Source organism: Somniosus microcephalus, chromosome 7 (assembly GCF_052327205.1).
Source record: "Somniosus microcephalus isolate GS21.2 chromosome 7, FLI_Smic_1.0, whole genome shotgun sequence".
NCBI lineage: Eukaryota > Metazoa > Chordata > Chondrichthyes > Squaliformes > Somniosidae > Somniosus > Somniosus microcephalus.
Window position 1 is genome coordinate 215,424,440 of NC_140993.1, and position 21,259 is coordinate 215,445,698.

At 42.3% G+C, this 21,259-nt stretch overlaps 1 protein-coding gene across 3 annotated transcripts in view; it reads right to left on the bottom strand.

The window, feature by feature from the left end:
- LOC147115111 (regulating synaptic membrane exocytosis protein 4-like) overlaps nt 1-21,259 on the bottom strand; it is a 536,931-nt gene that overhangs the window by 34,898 nt on the left and 480,774 nt on the right. The window contains exon 1 of one of the 3 annotated variants that reach the window (XM_085993405.1): nt 12,933-16,667. The exons of the other annotated variants lie outside the window; for them this stretch is intronic. Coding sequence (XP_085849531.1) covers nt 12,933-13,071 — 139 coding nt within the window. The 5' untranslated portion in view covers nt 13,072-16,667. Of the gene's footprint in view, nt 1-12,932; nt 16,668-21,259 lie in introns of those variants that run through there. 3 annotated transcript variants of the gene reach the window in all.

Below are 21,259 nucleotides of genomic sequence, written 5' to 3' on the forward strand. Positions count from 1 at the left end.
TTGGCCTGTGTGTTTCATTAATTCAAATAAATGAATTTCAATTTTCCAAGTAATGTGGAAATTCTGTAGGGTAATTAACAAATAATGAGTCTGTTTCTTAAGGGGAAAGGCTGCTGCTTTAGACAGTAATCATTCATTAAATTTCCAAATATCAGCTGAGCCACTGACAGTGGCTGAATGTGGGATTTGCTGTTCCAGTTCCCCATATGCTGAATTACTGGGGGTAAATTTTCATCTTCACCACGTAGGTGGTCATCTGGTGAAGCAGACTGCCCATCCATTATAGAAGCTGCCCGATTTTCACCCCATTGATGAAGACCAGGCACTTTCCTAAGTAGGTGGGAGAGAAATCCAAAGACAGTGCACCCTTGGCCTCTCTTATTCACCTGTAAGTGCCACCAACAGAGGAACCGAGTGTGGCAGGTTGGGAGCCGAGGCGGGAGGGTGTAATTTTTAAAAATGGGGACTTTAAAAATGAAATTAGTAAACACTTGCAACTATACCTTTTTTAAGACATTACCGATATCATGTGGTGCACTACAAACAGAATCATTGCAGCTGTCCATCTCAAGCTAAGACAGAATTTATATACACATATAAAAAAATGGAGCAATGAATACTAATAAATACATGAATATGGATAAATCATGTAAAACACAAGTTACTAATCTATATTAAAAATCTTGCAAATAGTGTCCTTTCCTTTCACATTTCAAATTTCACACAGCACAGATTCACCAGCATGATACCAGGGTTTAAAGGGTTAAATTATGAGGACAGGTTGCATAAACAAATTTTATTCCCTGGAGTTTAGAAAGTTGAGTGGTGATCTAATCGAGGTATTTAAAATGATTAAGAAATTTGATAGGGTAGATACAGAGAAACTATTTCCCCTGGTGGAGGAATCAACAACATCAACTTTTTTTATATAGTGCCTTTAACATAGTAAAACATCCCAAGGCACTTCAGCAGAGCATTATAAAACAAAATTTGACACCGAGCGACATAAGGAGATATTGGGGCAGTTGGTCAAAGAGGTAGGTTTTAAGGAGTGTCTTAAAGGAGGAAATAGAGGTAGAGAGACGGAGAGGTTTAGGCAGGGAATTCCAGCTGAAGGCACAGCCACCAATGGTGGAGTGATTAACAAGAGGGCATAATCTTAAAATTAGAGCTAAGCCAATTAGGAGTGAAATCAGGCAGTCTTTTTTCACACAAATGGTAGTGGATTCTGGAACACGCGTCCCAAAAAAGCTGTGGATGATGGGACAATTGAAATTTTGAAGACTTTTTTGTGATGTACAAGTATCGAGGGATATGGAACAAAGGCCCTTAAATGGAGTTGAGGTACAGATCAGCCAGGATCTAATTGAATGGCAGAACAGACTCAAGAGGCTAAATAGCCTACACCTGTTTCTATGTTCCTTAAATGTCATATTTTTGTACATTTTCTGAGTCATCATAGAGTCATAATGGCACAGAAAGAGACCATTCGCCCCATCGAGTCTGTGCTGGAATAATTTCTGTAAAAGCAGTTTACATCATGCATCATGAGCAATGCCATGGAAGATCTGCTATATTTAAATGTGCAAAGATTGTAAGGTAAAGCAACAGAATAGCACTATAAAACTTCTGCCAAATTAGTTTGATTAAAACTTTCTCACTTATGAATTCTGTGTCTCCATTATAGCTGATTTAATTACAGTAGGCTTCAACTTTATTTGCATGTACTGCATATTCATGCTCTCACTTAGTCAGAGCATCAGCGTTTTCTTCCTATTAAATCTAATTATGGTAATAACTTCATACACACTTTAGTTTGCAATCATCTTATTTTACAGCTAATACCTTTGTCATAAATGCTGAAATGTGTGTAAGACCAGTGTTTGCCTTGTGAAGGCCCTGTGCAAAGATTTGAGCTGGGACCCTTACAATTTACTAAATACTACCTACTTAATCTAGTATCAAATCCACACGTACAATCATGAAAAGGCACATTTGCAGTAGGTAATAGGGCTCAGGATCCTTTACAATCTCATGGGTTGCACAGTTCTAACGTCACCCCGGAATGTGCTTTCAGAGATGCTGCAAACGTCTCGAGTGCTTGAGACTGAAAAGGAAATAAATGCTCCTGACGAATCAACACTAGGGTAAAATCCCAATTAAAATTAAAATCTCAATATAATGTGACCCACTGCCTTTCATAGTGCACTAAGAAAGACAAACACAATTGTACACTAGTTCAAACTGAATAAGTGTCAACATTTCTTGCTCTGTCCTTGTACAGACACTATCACCACTTTTAAAAAGACTGTGGATTTCAAATTCTACCTCAGGTTCTAATTTCAAATTCTACCTGGCCCTTAACATCAAGAAAACCAAAGAAATCATTGTGGACTTCAGGAAGTCCAAAGGCGGAAGTCACACCCCCATCCACATCAATGGGGCTGTGGTGCAAAGGGTGGACAGCTTTAAGTTCCTCGGAGTCCACATCACGGAAGACCTCTCCTGGTCCCTCAACACCTCCTCTCTGGTGAAGAAGGCCCAGCAGCGCCTATATTTCCTAAGGAGGCTGAAGGGATGTAACCTGTCACCCCTGATCCTCTCTAACTTTTACCGCTGCACTATAGAGAGCATCCTGACAAACTGTATCACAGTATGGTATGGCAGCTGTAGCTACTATGACCGGAAAGCCCTGCAGCGGGTAGTCAAAACTGCCCAACGCATTACCGGCACCCGGCTACCAACCATAGAGCACATATACCAGAAACGCTGTCTACGGAGGTCACGGTCCATCATCAAAGACCCTACCCACCCCAGCCTGTTCGCCCTCCTGCCATCTGGGAGACGCTACAGATGCATTCGCACCCGTACGACCAGATTTAGGAACAGCTTCTTTCCCAGGGCTGTCATCCTACTGAACTCCACAAATAAACTCTAAAGCCTGCACATCTGCCAATGCACTTTATTATGGTTATGTTTATGTTAATATACTACAAGCCAAATGTATGTTGAATGTTTAAATGTCTTAATCCAAATGTACACTCTCGGGAGCCGCAAGCCTACGTTTCGTTGTACTGCACTTGTGCACTAACAATGACAATAAAAGTTGATTTGATTTGATTTGATTTTTATAAATCAAGATAAACAGATCATGGGAAGAAACACTGATTGTTTAACAAAAAGACCAAACGAATATACTGAATGTATACTCATTGAAAATCAGTCCTGATAAAAACAAGTTCTATTTTTAACAACAAGTTTGCTGTTTCTCCAGCTTTTTGAGTGGCACTCACATCCAATAGAACGCCTGATAAAAAACGTTTGTTTTTTAGTTCCAGAATATAGACTGCAGTGGTCACAAAGCTTGACTGGTGAGAGCCAGCCAGCTATATGCCTAACTGGTAAATATGTACTGTGGTCTTTCACAAATTCATGTCCTGCTCTTCATAGCTTTCTCTAAACATAACCATAATAAAGTGCAGTTTGGTAGGAATTTGGCCCTAAATATTCACTTTGAGATCATTGTGCAGCAGTCATACTAACATTCAATTCCTTATCTTAGGCTGAATATTCTGGATCCACAAAGGCACACTGCGTAGAGCTGCATCTCACTTACTGGCTGGCAAACTGTGGGACACCAAATCACCAATATCTGGCCACTCCGGCCACCAGCAAGGTAAGTCCGGATCAATATTATTATTGTGGAGCCTGGAGGAGCATAATTTCAAACTTTCCTTTGTTGGGCCACTTTGCCCATGGAATTGATTGGATCATGCATGGTGCACACTCTGACCAGTTCTAACCTAAAATGACAATATTAAAAGGAGCCTACCACCTTGGGAGCCCAGCAGTAGGCCCCATTCAATATGTTGCTGACTGTATCATCAGGGTTAATTGGGCGATAAGGCTACAGACCATATTTTGAGACCATTATCAGGCGAAACAAGTTAAAATCTTGTGTGAAGAATTTCATGATTTGAATGCTAAAATTACCTTTTATTAGTTTGAACCGGTGTCCCATTGTCCTATTTTCATAAGTTAATTTGAAGTAATTTTCTGAATTTATCTCTCCCATATCCTTTATTGTCTTATACCTCTCAAGATTGCCTATCAGATGTGTGTTTTTAAGGATGAAAAGCCCAATTTTCTCCAAGTCTTTTCTTATAACACACATCTCTATCACTAAGAGTTAGCCTTGTGGCTTTTCTCTGCATTGTCGCCAATGCTTGAATGTCTCCCTTGTGTCTCTCTGGCTAAATCTTAACAGATTACTGAAGCTGAGGTTTGACAAGAGCACTATACAGTTTTTTTTATTCCTTTATGGGATATGCGTCGCTGGCAAGGCCAGCATTTATTGCCCATCCCTAATTGCCCTCGAGAAGGTGGTGGTGAGCCGCCTTCTTGAACCGCTGCAGTCCGTATGGTGTGCTGTTAGGTAGGGAGTTCCAGTATTTTGACCCAGCGATGATGAAGGATCGGCAATATACTTCTAAGTCAGGATGGTGTGTGACTTGGAGGGGAACTTGGAGGTGGTGGTGTTCCCATGAGCCTGCTGCCCTTGTCCTTCTAGGTGAAAGAGGTCACGGGTTTGGGAGGTGCTGCCGAAGAAGCCTTAGCGAGTTGTTGCAGTGCATCTTGTACATGGTACACGCTACAGCCACGGTACGCCGGTGGTGGAGGGAGTGAATGTTTAAGGTGGTAGATGGGGTGCCAATCAAGCGGACTGCTTTTTCCTGTATGGTGTCGAGCTTCTTGAATGTTGTTGGAGCTGCACTCATCCAGGCAAGTGGAGAGTACTCCATCACACTCCTTACTTGTGCCTTGTAGATGGTGGAAAGGCTTTGGGGAGTCAGGAGGTGAGACACTCGCCACAGAATACCTAGCCTCTAACCTGCTCTTGTTGCCACAGTGTTTATGTGGCTGGTCCAGTTAAGTTTCTGGTCAATGGTGACCCCCAGGATGTTGATGGTGGGGGATTCGGTGAGGTCACTGAATGTCAAGGGACGGTGTTTGGACTCTCGCTTGTTGGAGATAGTCATTACCTGGCACTTGTGTGGCGAGAATGTTACCTGCCACTTATCAACGCAAGCCTGAACGTCGTCCAGGTCTTGTTGCATGTGGGCATGGACTGCTTCATTATATGAGGAGCTGTGAATGGCACTGAGCAATGTGTAGTCATCAGCGAACATCCCCATTTCTGACCTTATGTTGGAGGGAAGGTCATTGATGAAGCAGCTGAAGATGGTTGGGCCTAGGACACTGCCTTGAGGAACTCCTGCAGCGATGTCCTGGGGCTGTGATGATTGACCTTCAATCACCACAACCATCTTCCTTTGTGCTAGGTATGACTCCAGCCAGTGGAGAGTATTCCCCCCGATTCCCATTGACTTCAATTTTACTAGGGCTCCTTCATGCCGCACTCGTTCAAATGCTGCCTTGATGTCAAGGGCTGTCACTCTCACCTCACCTCTGAAATTCAGCTCCTTTGTCCATGCTTGGACTAAGGCTATAATGAGGTCGGGGGCAGAGTGGTTTTGGCGAACCCAAACTGGGTATCAATGAGCAGGTTATTGGTGAGTAAGTGCCGCTTGATAGCATTGGTGATGACACCTTCCATCACTTTGCTGATGATTGAGAGTAGACTGATGGAGCGGTAATTGGACGGATTGGATTTGTCCTGTTTTTTGTGGACAGGACATACCTGGGCAGTTTTCCACATTGTCGGATAGATGCCAGTGTTGTAGCTGTACTGGAACAGCTTGGCTACAGGCTTGGCTAGTTCTGGAGCACAAGTCTTCAGCACGATAGCCAGGATGTTGTTGGGGCCCATAGCCTTTGCTGTATCCAGTGCGCTGAGCCATTTCTTGATATCACGTGGAGTGAATCGAATTGGCTGAAGATTGGCTCCTGTGATGGTGGGGACCACAGGAAAAGGCCGATATGGATCATCCACTCGGCACTTCTGGCTGAAGATGGTTGCAAACGCTTCAGCCTTGTCTTTTGCACTCACGTGCTGGGCTCCACCGTCATTGAGGATGGGGATATTCATGGAGCCTCCTTCTCCCGTTAGTTGTTTAATGGTCCACCACCATTCTCGACTGGATGTGGCAGGACTGCAGAGCTTTGATCTGATCCGTTGATTGTGGGATCGCTTAGCCCTGTCTAAAGCATGCTGCTTCCGCTTTTTAGCATGCATGTAGTCCTGTGTAGCAGCTTCCCCAGGTTGGCACCTCATTTTTAGGTATGCCTGGTGCTGCTTCTGGCATGCTCTGCTACACTCCTTATTGAACCAGGGTTGTTCCCCTGGCTTGATGGTAGAGTGATGGATATGCTGGGCCATGAGATTACAGATTGTGGTGGAATACAATTCTACTGCTGCTGATGGCCCACAGCGCCTCACGGATGCCCAGTTTTGAGCTGCCAGGTCTGTTCTGAATCTATCCCATTTAACACAGTGGTAGTGCCACACAACATGATGGAGGGTGTCCTCAGTGTGAAGACAGTACTTTGTCTCCACAAGGACTATGCAGTGATCACTGCTACCAATACTGTCACGGACAGATGCATCTGCGACAGGTAGATTGGTGAGGACGAGGTTAAGTAGGTTTTTCCCTTCATGTTGGTTCTCTCACCACCTGTCGCAGGCCCAGACTGGCAGCTATGCCCTTCAGGACTCATCCAGCTCGGTCAGTAGTGGTGCTACCGAGCCACTCTTGGTGATGGACATTCAAGTCCCTCACCCAGAGTACATTCTGTGCCCTTGCTACTCTCAGTGCTTCTTCCAAGTGGTGTTCAACATGGAGGAATATTGATTCATCAGCTGAGGGAGGGCGGTAGGTGTTAATCAGCAGGATTGACCTGAAGCCATGAGGTCCGGAGCCAATGTTGAGGACTCCCAGGGCCACTCCTTCCCGACTGTATACCACTGTGCCGCCACCCCTGGTGGGTCTGTCCTGCTGGTGGGACATGCCCAGGGATGGTGATCGAGGAGTTTGGGACATTGGCTGAAAGGTATGATTCTGTGAGTATGACTATGTCAGGTTGTTGCTTGACTAGTCTGTGGGACAGCTCTCCCAATTTTGGCACAAGTGCCCAGGTGTTGGTGAGAGGACTTTGCAGGGTTGACTGGGCTGGGTGTGCCGTTGCCGTGTCCATAGCCGGTGCCGAGGTCGATGCCGGGTGGTCCGTCCGGTTTCTTTCTTATTATTTTGTTTCATAGTGGTTTGTTACAACTGAGTCAACCACATTGCTGTGGGTCTGGAGTCACATATAGGATGGCAGATTTCCTTCCCTAAAGGACATTAGTGAACCAGATGGGTTTTTAACAACAATCCGATAGTTTCATGGTCACCATTACTGATACTAGCTTTTTATTCCAGATTTATTTAATTAACTGAATTTAAATTCCCCAGCTGCCGTGATGGGATTTGAACTCATGTCTCCGTATCATTAGTCCAGGCCTCTGGATTACTAGCCCAGTGACATTACCACTACACCATCGTTCCTGACTTCCTCTGACTTGTACTCCACTGTTCTGGCTATATAGTTCAATATTCTATTGTCTTTGTTGATTGCTGCTCTGCATCAGTTGGACATGCTGAGCGTTGAGTCTACTAAGACTGCTAGGTTTCTTTCAACTTCATCCTTGGTTATTTCAACACCATTCATGGAGTACATGTGTCAACCATTTCCCTTACTATGTATAGTAGTTTACACTTGTCTGTATTAAATATAATCTGCCATTGTTCTGCCCACTTTCATATTTTGTCCACCTTGTAATTACTGCCTCCTCAGATTCCATTGTCCCTCTCCTAATTTGATATCATCTGCAAATTTAACCAATTATCCTAGGCTATTGCTTCCAAGTCTTGATGTAAATTAGAAACAGAAGTTGTTCCAAAAGAAAATCCCTGGGGCAACCCACTCAGTACATCCACCCCCCACCCTGTTGTTTTCTACTCTTCAGCTAACTTCGCATCCATATCCAAGATTTACCCTGAATCTCCACAGCTTTGAGCTTAACTAAGAGCCTCTCGCGTGGAACTTTGTTAAATGTCATTTGGAAGTCTAACTACGGCAAGTCAAGTGTTTTTTTAAACTTCAAAAGCTTTCTGATGAAGAATACACTTTTAAAACTCTTGGAAAATAGGTGCAGATCCATGGATTCTCGTGTGTTGAATTTCTCATGTCAACCTAGCTGTATTTCAAAAGCACAGAGTGGAGTGCAGTGAAGTTTAGTATAAATGCTTCCTCACTGAGAAGGAAGGAAAGAAAATGTTAGTGTTGAGTCAATCTTTGCTGTCTAGCAACTCTTAGATTGATCAAGAGAGGAAATGGAAGCAAAGGAATAACATTTTCAGTCAGGATTAGTGTCTGGACTGAAGCGAGTGGAAGCAGGGAAGAAGAACTAAAAATGGAGACAGATATAGGCCTCAGAAAGTATTATTACAAAGACTTAGCTGAATAGAGATTATTTTTCAATGAATTCTCTGACTTCTGTTGCTATGGTAACAGCGTAGGCTGTTCTGAGCTTTTATCCTGTCCTAGGCCCTGCCCAATCAGTGATCAAGTGGTTTTAAGGAAACAGCGTCAAAATTGAACATAAGTGTTATGCTTTAAATAATTATGTTGTTTAAAGAACTGAAGTGAAATGGGAATGTTAAAATATGAATACAACTTTGCATCTTCATTTGGGAAGGATTGCATACATTTACATGATTTAAAAATATATATATTCTTTTTACAAACATCAAGTTGGGAGGATATTGCTAATAGCTAATTGAATGTTAGTTACTGAGTGATCATAGCTCTTGGCCCAAAGTTGAGTAGGCTGCCATAATAAGATTAAATAAAGGCTTCTATCAAATGGTAGGAAGCAATTCACCATTCTGATTAGCAAATCCTAAATAAATGTTAAAACTCGTGATAGTTTAAAAATGTTGCATCACTGGGTGGTTTTAATCGATAATCAAATCGAATAAAAATTAGGATTATTTTACGCAGTTCCTAGCTTTAGACTTGGGACTTGCACCGCTCCAAATAAGCCAGAAATGTAAAACACTGAAAATAATGTGACTATAAAGAATAACAAATGCTCAGACATTAATGCAAACATGTAGCCAACAAAATGGAATTTATACAATGCATCTCAGTGGTGTTCTAGTTTAATTCAGAAATAAGTCACACGTGATTTCTGAATAAATTAATACCATCATTTTGTTCAGCTTCATGTGTGGGTTAGTGCAAAGTCCCTATAATTCCTTTTGCAAGAGATGGTTTTGTTGCTAGGCAGCCTGCAACTTCCCACTGTGAGGCAAGGGATGTGAAAGCTGCAATTTTCTCAGTCCATGTGCTCTGTGGAAGCTCTCAGGCAAATCATTTACCTAACAGAGCGACAACCAGTGACCCATCACCAATTAACAGAAGCAACATATAAATTAAAAAAATAGACAGAAAGCAGGAACATTAGTCTTCTCATTTCAGGTATCAATATTATGGTGTTTTAATCATCAACTTAATCATCATATGAATCCCCTCACAATGGTTAAGATATCTCTGTTGATGGGGTGACACAAGATAGTCTATATAGTGGCAGTAACAAACAATGCATACAGGACAGTGGTAAGAGTCTGAGAAAATGGGCGGTAAAGGGTAATGGCAGGGGAAATAAGACAGAGTAAGAAAAAAATTAACGATCCAGCCTCTGCCCATAGCCACAGAGGCATGACCCTCATCATCACTAATAATGAACAAATACTGAGCTTTAATGGAGAAGAGAGTTATCTTAACTAGGATAATGAGGAATAGCAACTGATAAGAAAGAGGAGCACATATTTATCTTTTTAAAAGTCTAAATATATCATAACTCCATATTTATTTCCATTGGACCAAAGATAGATTATACACAAACACTGTTGAATATTGGCTGCGATTTTGCTGGCGCTCAGAGGGCGGGTTCGGAGGCGGGTCCGCTGTCAAAATCGAAATGATTGACAGCAGATTGGAAACCCGCCTCCATGTAAGTTTCCAAAGTGTCGGGTCTGCGATTTCAGAACAGACCTGACACCAAGTGGTGGGGGAGGCATTTAAGATAGTTAATTGCTCGTTAAATGCTTGTTAACGACTATTTTGCCAGCCTATTTCTATTTTACCACTTTTCTAACGAGGTTCACGTCATTCGGAGGTCACGTCAGGTTAAGTAGGTCGGGTTTTCTGTGTCTCCCCATTGCTGTGAATAGATGACAGCTGCAAAAGTGGTATGAAAGCTACCATTTCACAGCTGTTCACTTTCCAATGTCAGAAGCTTGAGCCTTCAGGACATGGAAGACACTTTTGAGCTGTATGTAGTTTGGAAGTGTTTGGAGTAAACTCTTTATCCACTGTCACCTCCTTGGAGCAAGCTCTCTCACCATTGACAGATCACTTCTGTCATCTCAACTTCAGCTGCCATAGAAACATAGAAGATAGGAGCAGGAGTAGGCCATTTGGCCCCATTCAATGAGATCATGACTGATCATCCAAATTCAGTACCCTGTTCCTGCCTTCTCTCCATATCCCTTGATCCCTTTAGCCTTAAGAAATATATCTAACTCCTTCTTGAATATATTTAATGAATTGGCCTCTACTGCCTTCTGTGGTAGAGAATTCCACAGGTTCACCACTCTCTGGGTGAAGAAATTCCTCCTCATCTCTGTCCTAAATGGCTTACCCCTTATCCATCTATTCCAGCAACATTGGTGCCCTTGAAAAAATCTCCAGGCACACCAACAACAATACCAACCTTCTCAGCAATCACCTGATGCTGCACAGGACACAGGGCATCAGCACCCGACAACATTGCTGCCCGGGAGGCCAGCGATGGCATCACCATGGGCAGATTTACTTCACTTGATGCTGTACAGCCTGGCTGCCACATGATGCACCAGATTGACACCACCCCACACCAGCAACATAAAGTACCCCTACAATGTTCACACTCATCATAATTGGGGGGGGGGGGGGTGAAGTTATGTCTCAACATTCACTGGAACTCACTAAGACACTTCCAAAGATGAGAACAGATGTGTCCAATAAGGTAAAGTGTTAAAAATATAGATTTCAATGTTTGACAAAACATTAACAGAAAATTTACATGAACATTGCATAAAACACCCAAATGCCTACCCTTGTATGTTGTTAGTTGGTATGATTGCACTAGGCTGAAGGTGAGTGTGAGGGGTGGCTAGTGAGATGGGGAAGTGATAATGTAGATAGAGAGGGGTGGGTGGAGGTGCAAAGTAAGTTGGTGTGAGTAAAGATGTGCAGGAGTAGGGCATGGAAGGTAGAGTGATGGGGATGTAATGAGTGGCACAGCAGGATGAGGTTGAGTGTGGCTTGGCAGTAACGTTTCCTGATCTACTGAGATCATTGAAAGGCTTGTGCCACTGCAGCCTGGTCCTCCTGACGACATCCCTGCTTGTGCCCTCCTGTGCAATGTGCATTCAGGCTGCGTTGATCTCCTGGGGAGATTTCTTCCGCCCATGGGAAGGGAAGAGAACCTCCCTGCGTGCTGTGACTCCCTCCATAAGCATATGGAGGGAGTCATGGGAGAGCCTGGGTGCAGCCGTGCAACTTTGTACAGTGCTGGTCAGTGATTGCAACACCTCAATGCTGTAGAACACTGACAGCAGAACTGTCAAAATCAATTTGGACATGGCCCCTTTAAGGAAACTGGCTGATGGCGCATTATCAAATGACGTCATCAGACCCGCTTCCTATTAATTGGCCGGGAACCTCGCAGGGAGGGTTTAACAAGCCCTAATAACGTAAAATCACTTGCAGTAGGCAGCGGGCTGGGACCACGACACCGACCCCAGCCCTGGCCCTGGAATCGCGGCCGTTGTCTTCTTTCTATTGTTGAGGATGCTTGCAATAACTTCACCCCCACTATGAAAATGGTACTTTGTATTACTGAAGCCGGTATCAGACTACTTGAGTCAGTTTGTGCCCTTTGCTCGTGTATTGTGACAGTTGATTTTTACAACATGAATGGCTCAGCCACCTTATATATACTATGATGATAATCAAGCAAGCTGACTCATAGCTTTAAAGAGCTGTAAATGAATTCTTCATTTGTAATTGGTTGGCGCTAGTCTTATTCTTAACTATTAAATGAACAAAACCTGTTCTATTTCTGGCCAGGAAGGCAATGCAAATTCCTTTCTCTCTCTTTATCTTTGTATTTAAAGATCACCATTGCTTTAGAACAAGTAGTACCTACAGTCTTTGTGCTGTATTTTAAGTAAAAAAAAATTGAAAGCAATTTGCTGTTTAGTTGTAACACAATTCCTCACATACGCAGAATATACAATACTTAGCAAGGTATGTGTGAAAGATACAGAGAGGGGGTAAGTGCGAGACTGAATGAATGAAGCAAAGAAGTTGTGTGTGTGTGTGTGTGTGTGTGTGTGTGTGTGTGTGTGTGTGTGTGTGTGAGAGAGAGAGAGAGACACACAATCAGCAGTAGAATACATGTTGAAAACATAAGATTGGAATTCTTTGCTCTGTTTGCTATCATATTTTCATGGAAGTGAAACAGAACCCATGTAGCTAACCCGTGCAGCACAGGTATTGGCAGAGAGTGCTTCATGTTGGATTAGAATTGCTCTGACATTAATTGTTACGATCAGTCAGGGAGAAACAGCTTAATATTGTAAGGAACATGAGCTTAATGACTAACTTATTGCTTCTTTGTCCCTCTGCTAGTTAAAAATATACATAGTTGATGAGCAACGGAGTGTCTAAGGAGCTTTAAATGTATATAGAAGTTTATAGCAGTTTGCACTGATATCATCTGCAATAAGATAATGGAGTTACACCTTTACTTTAATTTTTATAGTACGTGCCAATCAACAGGTACAGCGGATCAGAGGTTTCTTTGTAGATTTTCTTACCTCCATCATCTTCATCAAAAGAATTCATGCATGGGAAATAAACAGCCAAGGCTTCAAAAGATGCAGACAGGCTTATTCGGCTTGGAGACCTCTGCATCCGCAACCCAGCATTTCCAGTGTCTGGCCTCTGCCTAACCATCTTGGTCGACCCTCCTTTCGCGCGGTACAGGACACGAGGCGTTTTGGCGGTTGTTCAGAACAGCCCCTAGTAAGAAATATCTGGGATGATTTCCCCGTGCTCTTGGTGGTCAAGGAGATCGCTCCTGTTTTGCTTTGGTGCCACAAAAGCTGCACTTCACAGTTTAATTGGACAAATCAACTCAGCAGATATTCAGCTTGGATTTTCTGAAGGCGCATCCTCTGCATCATTTGGACAGCTGAATGTCCAGACTCTGTTCACCTGTGAATTAAGCAACACTGGAAACAAAACACTACACCACTCCTCCTAAGGCAAATGAAAAAGCCTTGTTGACTCCTCTGCTTGCTCTTCGTCTGGAGTTCTCCGCCTCTTCCTTTACTCTGCTCATTGATTCACAAGAGAGTTCTGAGAAGATGCTGACTGGAACGTTGCTGGCTTCTGTGTGCACCAATCAGCGTGTAAGAGGAGGAGAGTATTTTGCACTCTCCAGCACAAGAGGCAGTCAGTGTTTTGATTTTGTTATCAAGCAGATGATGAGTTCTTTTAGAGAATGAACAGTGACTAAAATGTTGGTCTTGAAGTAATTTGTTTTTGTAGTTCAGTCACTGACCAAAACCCCTAAGTCTTTTTTTTGCAAAATAATTGACAAAGAAAACCAGCCGCAGGCACAATTCTGGTGCGGAAAATCGCCTGTCAGAATGCGCCACTGTAACGTATTCAGTTATATTATAACTTCTGTGATTATTATATAATCTTTCTCATTCATTTTTTAAATACCAAATTAATTTATTTTCTACTCTCTTTGGTGCAATGAAATTCCTCTTTGCGTATGGAAAATGTTACAGTTGTAGGCTTCTTTGTTTGATGTTGTAATGCTCTTGCAGGGGAATATTACTTTGAACAGTGCAATTCCTGGACGATGGATGATGCTAGAATACATGCACAACTCAAGAACTAGTCGGAATGCACAAATGCTGCTGAGCCATTTAGCTGGTATAAAACATGCATTGTTCATAATTCCAATGTTGTGTGATAATGGAGCAGGGGAGGAAGTAAAAGAAAGCATGTTTCACTGAACAGCCTTTGAAAGTTCTGGTGAAAGCTGCTGCAAAGCAGCAAAATGCCCTCTATGGGGTGGAATTGCATCCCTATAGTCAGAGACTATGCAGGGCATGAGGAGATACTAAAGAGAGGGTACAATCCACCATCCAGTGGTGCACAATGGTGACAGCTTCGCTGGTGAGCTGGCAGCGATCCCTTGTCAGAGTAAATTAAGTGTACTGTGGCATGCCCCTACATAGGGAGCTGATGGATGTTTCTGCTCCATCTCTTATGCTCTCTTGAACCTTCTTCTCCTGCTCATTCTCCTTCAAGATGACTGCTAATGTGGCACTGGATGCTGCACCTGTGCTGTTGTGTACATGAAAATACTGCTCCATTAGTAGTTGTGTGGCTTCTCTGTTAACAAGTGCAGTTCATTTAGTACGCACTCTCTCGCCACACAAGAGCACTCCTCACTAACCTAAGTCCAGGTTCGCAAGAGCCAAGACTTATGGATCCCCAAGTGTATGTTCAGATAAGTTTTGTGCTGCTTGTCTAGTTAGTTGAGTGGTGCATAAATGCCAGTATGGACTGGTTGGGCTGAATGGCCTGTTTCTGTGCTGTATATTCTATGACTGCCTCTTCTACTCGAGCCAAGTAAGACAAATCTCAGATCCAGCAACCTGTCTACCTCTCTAGGTCCCATTAATGAATCAGGCTGGCTGGCCAATCATTAACTGGAGTACTGTGAGCTGACCGGCTCGGGTATTTGGCTATTGAGTTTACCACAGTGAGTTTACTCAGTTCCAATCTTCCACTGCCAGGCATCTCATCCTGCACACTTCCCCTCTTTCACCCATGAACTAGAAGAACAAATTACATTTAATGTAGAAAATGTTCCAAAGCACTTCACCAAGAAGAAATGGACACTGAGCAGTAATATTTGAAAAGTTAAGAGAGATGACCCAAAGCGTGGTCTAAATAATAGACTTTGAGGAGGCTTTTAAAGGCAGGAAGGAGGCCAGAGTTAGAGGGCATGAAGGACACCAGCTGGAACATAGGGCTAGAGGAGGTTACAGAGGTAAGATGGGAGGAGGGCATGGAGGGAGTTGTTAATGAGGATGAAGATTTGGTGGACTGTAGAAGGTTGTTGAGGGCATTAGAGAAGTTGACTGAAGTCATTAGATAATGGACAAGTGTGTGTTTGAACTCTACCTAGTCACACAGTACATACAAGTAACTTCCTCAAGGAGCATGGTGAATAACATAACTCACCATAAAGCACATTACCAGCATCCTCCATACCTAGTGGTTGGGTGCACCCTGTATATGAACACACGTTCTCATACACGACTTCCAGTAACACCTACTAGCAGCTGTCATCCCAAGCCTCAGAGTTTCCTTATGCAATAATATCTGCCTTAAATATAATGGAATGACTTATGGTTTGCAATGTGTCACCCAGTTTGATATTCTAAATATCCTCATGCAATGCCACCTACTAGCCTTGCTTGTCACCAACTGCTTAATCCAAGTCCTAATGTGAGAGACTTTGGCAAAGCGATATACTTGCCATAAAGCTGACTCCCCGTCCAAGATGCTGAGCAACAGGCCAGATACCACAGTTAGTCCTGAATCTCTCTCATGTGCTGAAGGAAGCTCTTCCATTGCATGCCTAGAGATTCTGGACCATAATGGAGACATGTTTGAACATGCATCTTATACCCTGTCATAAATCTCATCATCGAGAAACTACCTATGAAATAACACTGGACGGCCAGCTGGTGACGCCGTCCAAGGAGTATAAATACTCGGGCGTTGGCCCCAGATTTCCAGGGACATTTTGTAAGACAAGGAGCTAATGGATACAACTTGACCTCCATGTTCTGAAACAAGTTGATTAAAGCCTTGCTTTATGCTCAAACCAAGTGCGTAGTGAGTTTTATTACGTCATACCCCATAAGCTTAACCTGTATTGTGACTTTGGTGTGATTGAAGGAAAATGAGAAAGACCAAAGCACCCTCTGTCTTTACTATAACCCATTGGAGTTAAGGGCAACTCAGTACAATACTCTCTCCTGACCTTGAGGATGTCCTCATAGGTTTGCTGAAGAGCACCAGGTTTGCCAGTCATTGGCACAAGCCCACAGGCACTCCTTGGACTGATTGGTTATTATTATTCCATTGAGTTTAGCCAATGGAATAATCCACTCTGGAAAAGGAGAACACATTTGTTAGCACAAACTCCGCAGATTTCTCTACCTTAATGCTCAATGTGTGTTGGGCTGAGTGTAATGACTGGCGGAATTCATGCCTTTGTTACCTCTAGACTTGACTATTCCTGGCTGGCCTCCCACGTTCTACCCTCTGTAAACTTGAGGTTATCCAAAACACTGCTGCCCGTTTCATAACTCACACCAAGTCCTGTTCACCCTGTGCTCGCTGACCTACATTGGCTCTCGGTTAAGCAATGCCTCAATTTTAAAATTCTCATGCTTGTTTTCAAATCCCTCCATGGCATCGCCCCACCCTATCTCTGTAATCTTCTCCACCCCCACAACCCCCCCGAGATATCTGCACTCCTCTAATTCTGACCTCTTGAACATCCCTGATTTTAATCTCTCCACCACCGGTGGCCGTGCCTTCAGCTGCCAAGGCCCTAGGTTCTGAAATTCCCTCCCTAAACCTCTCCGCCGCTTTACCTCTCTTTCCTCCTTTAAGACACTCCTTAAAACCTACCTCTTAGACCAAGCTTTTGGTCATCTACCCTAATTTCTCCTCTGTGGCTTGGTATCAAATTTTATTTTATAACACTCCTGTGCAGCGCCTTGGGACGTTTTACTACGTTAAAGGTGCTATATAAATACGAGCTGTTGTTGTTTTTGTAAGTTCTGCTGCCCACACGACGAGAGACTAGGGAGGCAATGTGCTCCCATGGCTTTACTAGTGCTGCTCTATATCTATCACAAGTGACTGTGAACAGAGCAAGGACACTCACCCTCTAATTTCTAATCCATTCTTGTGAGGGAATGGCCAGCCTTTACCTGCCCCCTCCTATCAAACAACACAGCTGAGTTTGGTATAATTGCAGCTATAAACTCACATTCTATTTCCCTGTGGTACACAATAATAATACACCAACACACAGAGCCACTACATTATCTTTCTTAAAACAAAATTCATTAAAGGATATATTTAATAGTGTTATTATTATTATATAAGAGATTAAAAGATGTATGAATAAGAATAGTCCATTCAGTCTATCTAGCTCATAAAGTCCATAGTTATCACTTTCACTCCCCTTAGTGCCAAATCCATATCCATTTACTCTTAGTTGAACCAAAGTTGTTTTTTTCAATGCTGCAAAAGAGTATGTTCTCAGTGTAATAGCTAAACAGCTAACGCTACACTTAGACTGTACATCTTGCTTTGATGTGACGTACATTTTGTGCTGCATAACTGAACCTGCTGAACTTGCGTCGATTCAGCATTTCATGTTGGGTGAAAGACCACCTGGATAGTGATGTGCAGAGTGAATAAAAACAGCTAACTAACTCGAGCAATTAAATCGGCCAGAAAGATCTCAGCTGTAACAGCAATAGCGATGATTATCTGTTTACTCCATCAGTTTTGTAATAAAACGGAACACTGAAAGCTGGAGCAATGGGAATTTAGGCTAATTAAGACAGAATATGAGTATGTCAAAGCACACACGCCCAGAAGGATGTGTACCCATCAGTGTACAAACTGCATGCTCAAATGCACTAGCACCGCTAAATGAAATGTGACTGGCAACCTTTATTGAAGCAGTGTGACTGAATAATATAATTTCGTGCTGTGTTTTCATATCTCTCCAAAAGCAGTACCTGTATCATCCTGTTACCAACACTATAAAGCAGCACAAATGAAGAACTTAAATTAGGCGACTAAATTCTCAAACATGGCTAATCAGGGTTAAGTTGTTAGATACACTTGTGGTGCTGGTGTTCTTGTGACAAGATGACCTGCTTTCAGGTTCCTCCTTCCCCCTCACTGCCCCAACACAATTTATATTATCGTCCATATGATGTGCAAAGGAGCTGCTTTTTAAGACGTGTTTACCTCATATAAACATAGGAACAGGAGTAAGCCATTCAGCCCTTCCCTAATAAAAATCTGTCAATCTCAATTTTGAAATTTTCAATTGACCTAGCCTTAACTACTTTTTGGGGGAGAGAGTTCCAGATTGCTCTACAGTATGTGTGAAGAAATGCTTCCTGACATCACCCCTGAATGGCCTAGCTCTAATTTTAATGTTATGCTCCCTTGTTCTGGACTCCCGTACCAGAGGAAATAGTTTCTCTCTATCTACCCCATCAACTCCTTTAATCATCTTAAACACCTCAATTACATCACCCCTTAATCTTCTATACTCAATATAAGCCTAGTCTGTGCAACTGTTCTCATAATTTAACCCTTTTAGCCCCGGTATCATTCTGGTGAATCTGCGCTGCACCTGCTTCAAGGCCAATCTATCGTTCCTGAGGTGTGGTGCCCAGAACTGAACATAGTACTCTAAATAGGGTTTAACCAGAGCTTTATATAACTGTAACATGACTTCCACCCTTTTGTATTCCAGCCCCCTTGTGATAAAGGCCAACATTCCATTAGCCTTTTAAATTATTTTTGTACCTGTCCACTAGTTTTTAGTATTTCTGTACTTGGACCCCTAAATCTCCCTGCTCCTCCACAGGTACTAGCTTCTCGCCATTTAGGAAATACTCTGATCTATCTTACTTGGGTCCAAAGTGGATGACCTCACACTTTCCCACATTGGACTCTATCACTGGGGCTTTTACTTCAATTGCATTCAATAATTCTCTTTCGATGTCGTACATTAGGTGACACACCAATAGCGAAGCTGGAGATAACTGCACCAACAACAGATGTTTCAAGAACTAGACCCGTGGTTTGGCGAGGAGCACAGAAAGAGTTGTGAAACAACAGGCAACATATTTAACTAAAGTTCAAACAAACCATCGTTCACCTTTCGAATCTTTGCTGTTGGCATTGTGTGTGGAATGTCTCAATTTCTTTTTGTTTTGTATAAAAACTTTTATGTACTCCACAGCCATACTATTGATTCCCAGTACAATTAAATGCAAAACATGGATCACACTCCTTCTTTTGCCTTTTTCCAATGAAAATAGACTTAGCTTCCTTAGTCTCGTTCACTTAAGGCCTAGTACCACTGCCTTTATTTGAACCCTTTCTATATCTCTTTTTTTTTGTAAGTGAGATGACTAAAATTAAACATAATGCTGTATTCCTGCTCTTAATGATAATTTACAGAGTCTGATCATTACTTATTTAATGGATCTATTTACAAATCTTAACATTTTATTTGTTTTGGCAATTGCTACCACACAACATGAGAACACTTTCAAATTACGCCCAACTAACACACCCAAATCTTCTTCCTTCTTCACTTTTTTCAATGACATACCCTTCACTGTGTAATTACATTTTCTATGTTTTGTGCCAATATTCATCACCTTAAAAATTTAACATTATTAATTATAATCAATCCTAATCAGCTATTAGGTTGAATTCTGAGCTCCCGATGAGGAGCTACACTTGCATGGAGTGGTGATAAAATCATGACCTGCCTGTCCACTACACTATCTCTGAGGATGCAGCGCCCCACTGGGAGCATGGCATCATGCCTGCTATTGCTCTGTGCATTAAGAGGAACTGCCAACTGTAGCATGAAGATTTTCCGCTGCACCTCCGGCAAAGTTATGGTGGTGGAGCGGGAGCAGCTCCCACGAAATTCAAGGCCTTTAATAGACACTGGTGTATCAGAGTCTGTTTCACCTCAGGCTTTGCCTAAGTAAGAATTTCAAAGGGTCCGATTTTGAGGCTGAAATCTAATCTTTGGTTATAATACTGGTCATAACCTACTTCATGCACAGTTTATGCTGTCATTTGGATCCTGCTGATAATGTGACTGACTCACTGCCATCATTCTCTATAACAATGTTCTGATTTATTTTAATTTTTTTTAATTGTCATCCCTCAGGATTCAATAGTATTATATTATGCGTATAAAACAAATAATTTTTTGTATTCAAAGTATAAATAAACTGTGATTTATTTTTTTACTTTCAGTACTATCCTTATCTTAATTTTATCAGAATACTTAATATTGTTTGGCTCCTGCATTTTTCTTTTTGAAATACCCATGAGATTCATTTCTTTAACACGTAATAAAAATGTTAGTGGGGAGTGAGTGAGGGCTAAACTGAGTTGCTGATCTCAACCATAGTGCTGCAAAAAGCTGCTGAGTAGAAAGTGGGTGGCCTGGACAGGAAATAAAAAAATCAGAACGGGAGCTCTCACCATGAACCTCAGATGCCAGCTCAGCAATGCCACAGGCTGAGACCCAAGAACAGCTCCCCTCTGCCCATCTCTCTGCCTTTTGGCCACAGAAATTGCTCCATCTGCTGACACCAGAATGTTGTGAGGGGGGGGGGGTTGTAATTACAACTAATGTACCAAAAAGGAAAAACAAAAAGTCCAAATCACTTAGACCATTCAAAGTTTGACTTCCCAATGTGTGGCAAATCTGTTTCAATTGGTTCCTTACACCCATCTAGTAAAACCATTTTGCACTGTGCAAATTGACAAAAAATGTGAAGGGAGAACATATTAATCAGGGGATAGGTTTATAGAAATAATTAAAGTCTGTTCATTCAGTCCAAATTCACAATCGGATTTGATATTCCTCTCTCCCCTTTTAAATGCCTCCAAGACATCAATAAATGTTACTTGCATGCAAACTGGCTGACTGAAAGGAGTGCAAGATGGCTGCAGCAAAAGCAGTTACTATTTTTTAATAGTGTTAAGTACATATCACACACAAAACCTGGTCAATACTTCCTGATCACTGAATGTGTGCTAACAGTATATATTTTAAGAAGGGAACATACTGGGAGATGATGTGTGAAAACGGTAAAAAAAATTCAGAAGTCATCACCACAGTCGGAAACTTTGGAAACAGAGGAGACAGTCAATATATTACAAAGGTAGTTTGACAGGCTTAGCAGCTGAAGTGATCAGCAGCAAATGAAGTTCACTTTGGAAAAATACATTGTAATGTATATTG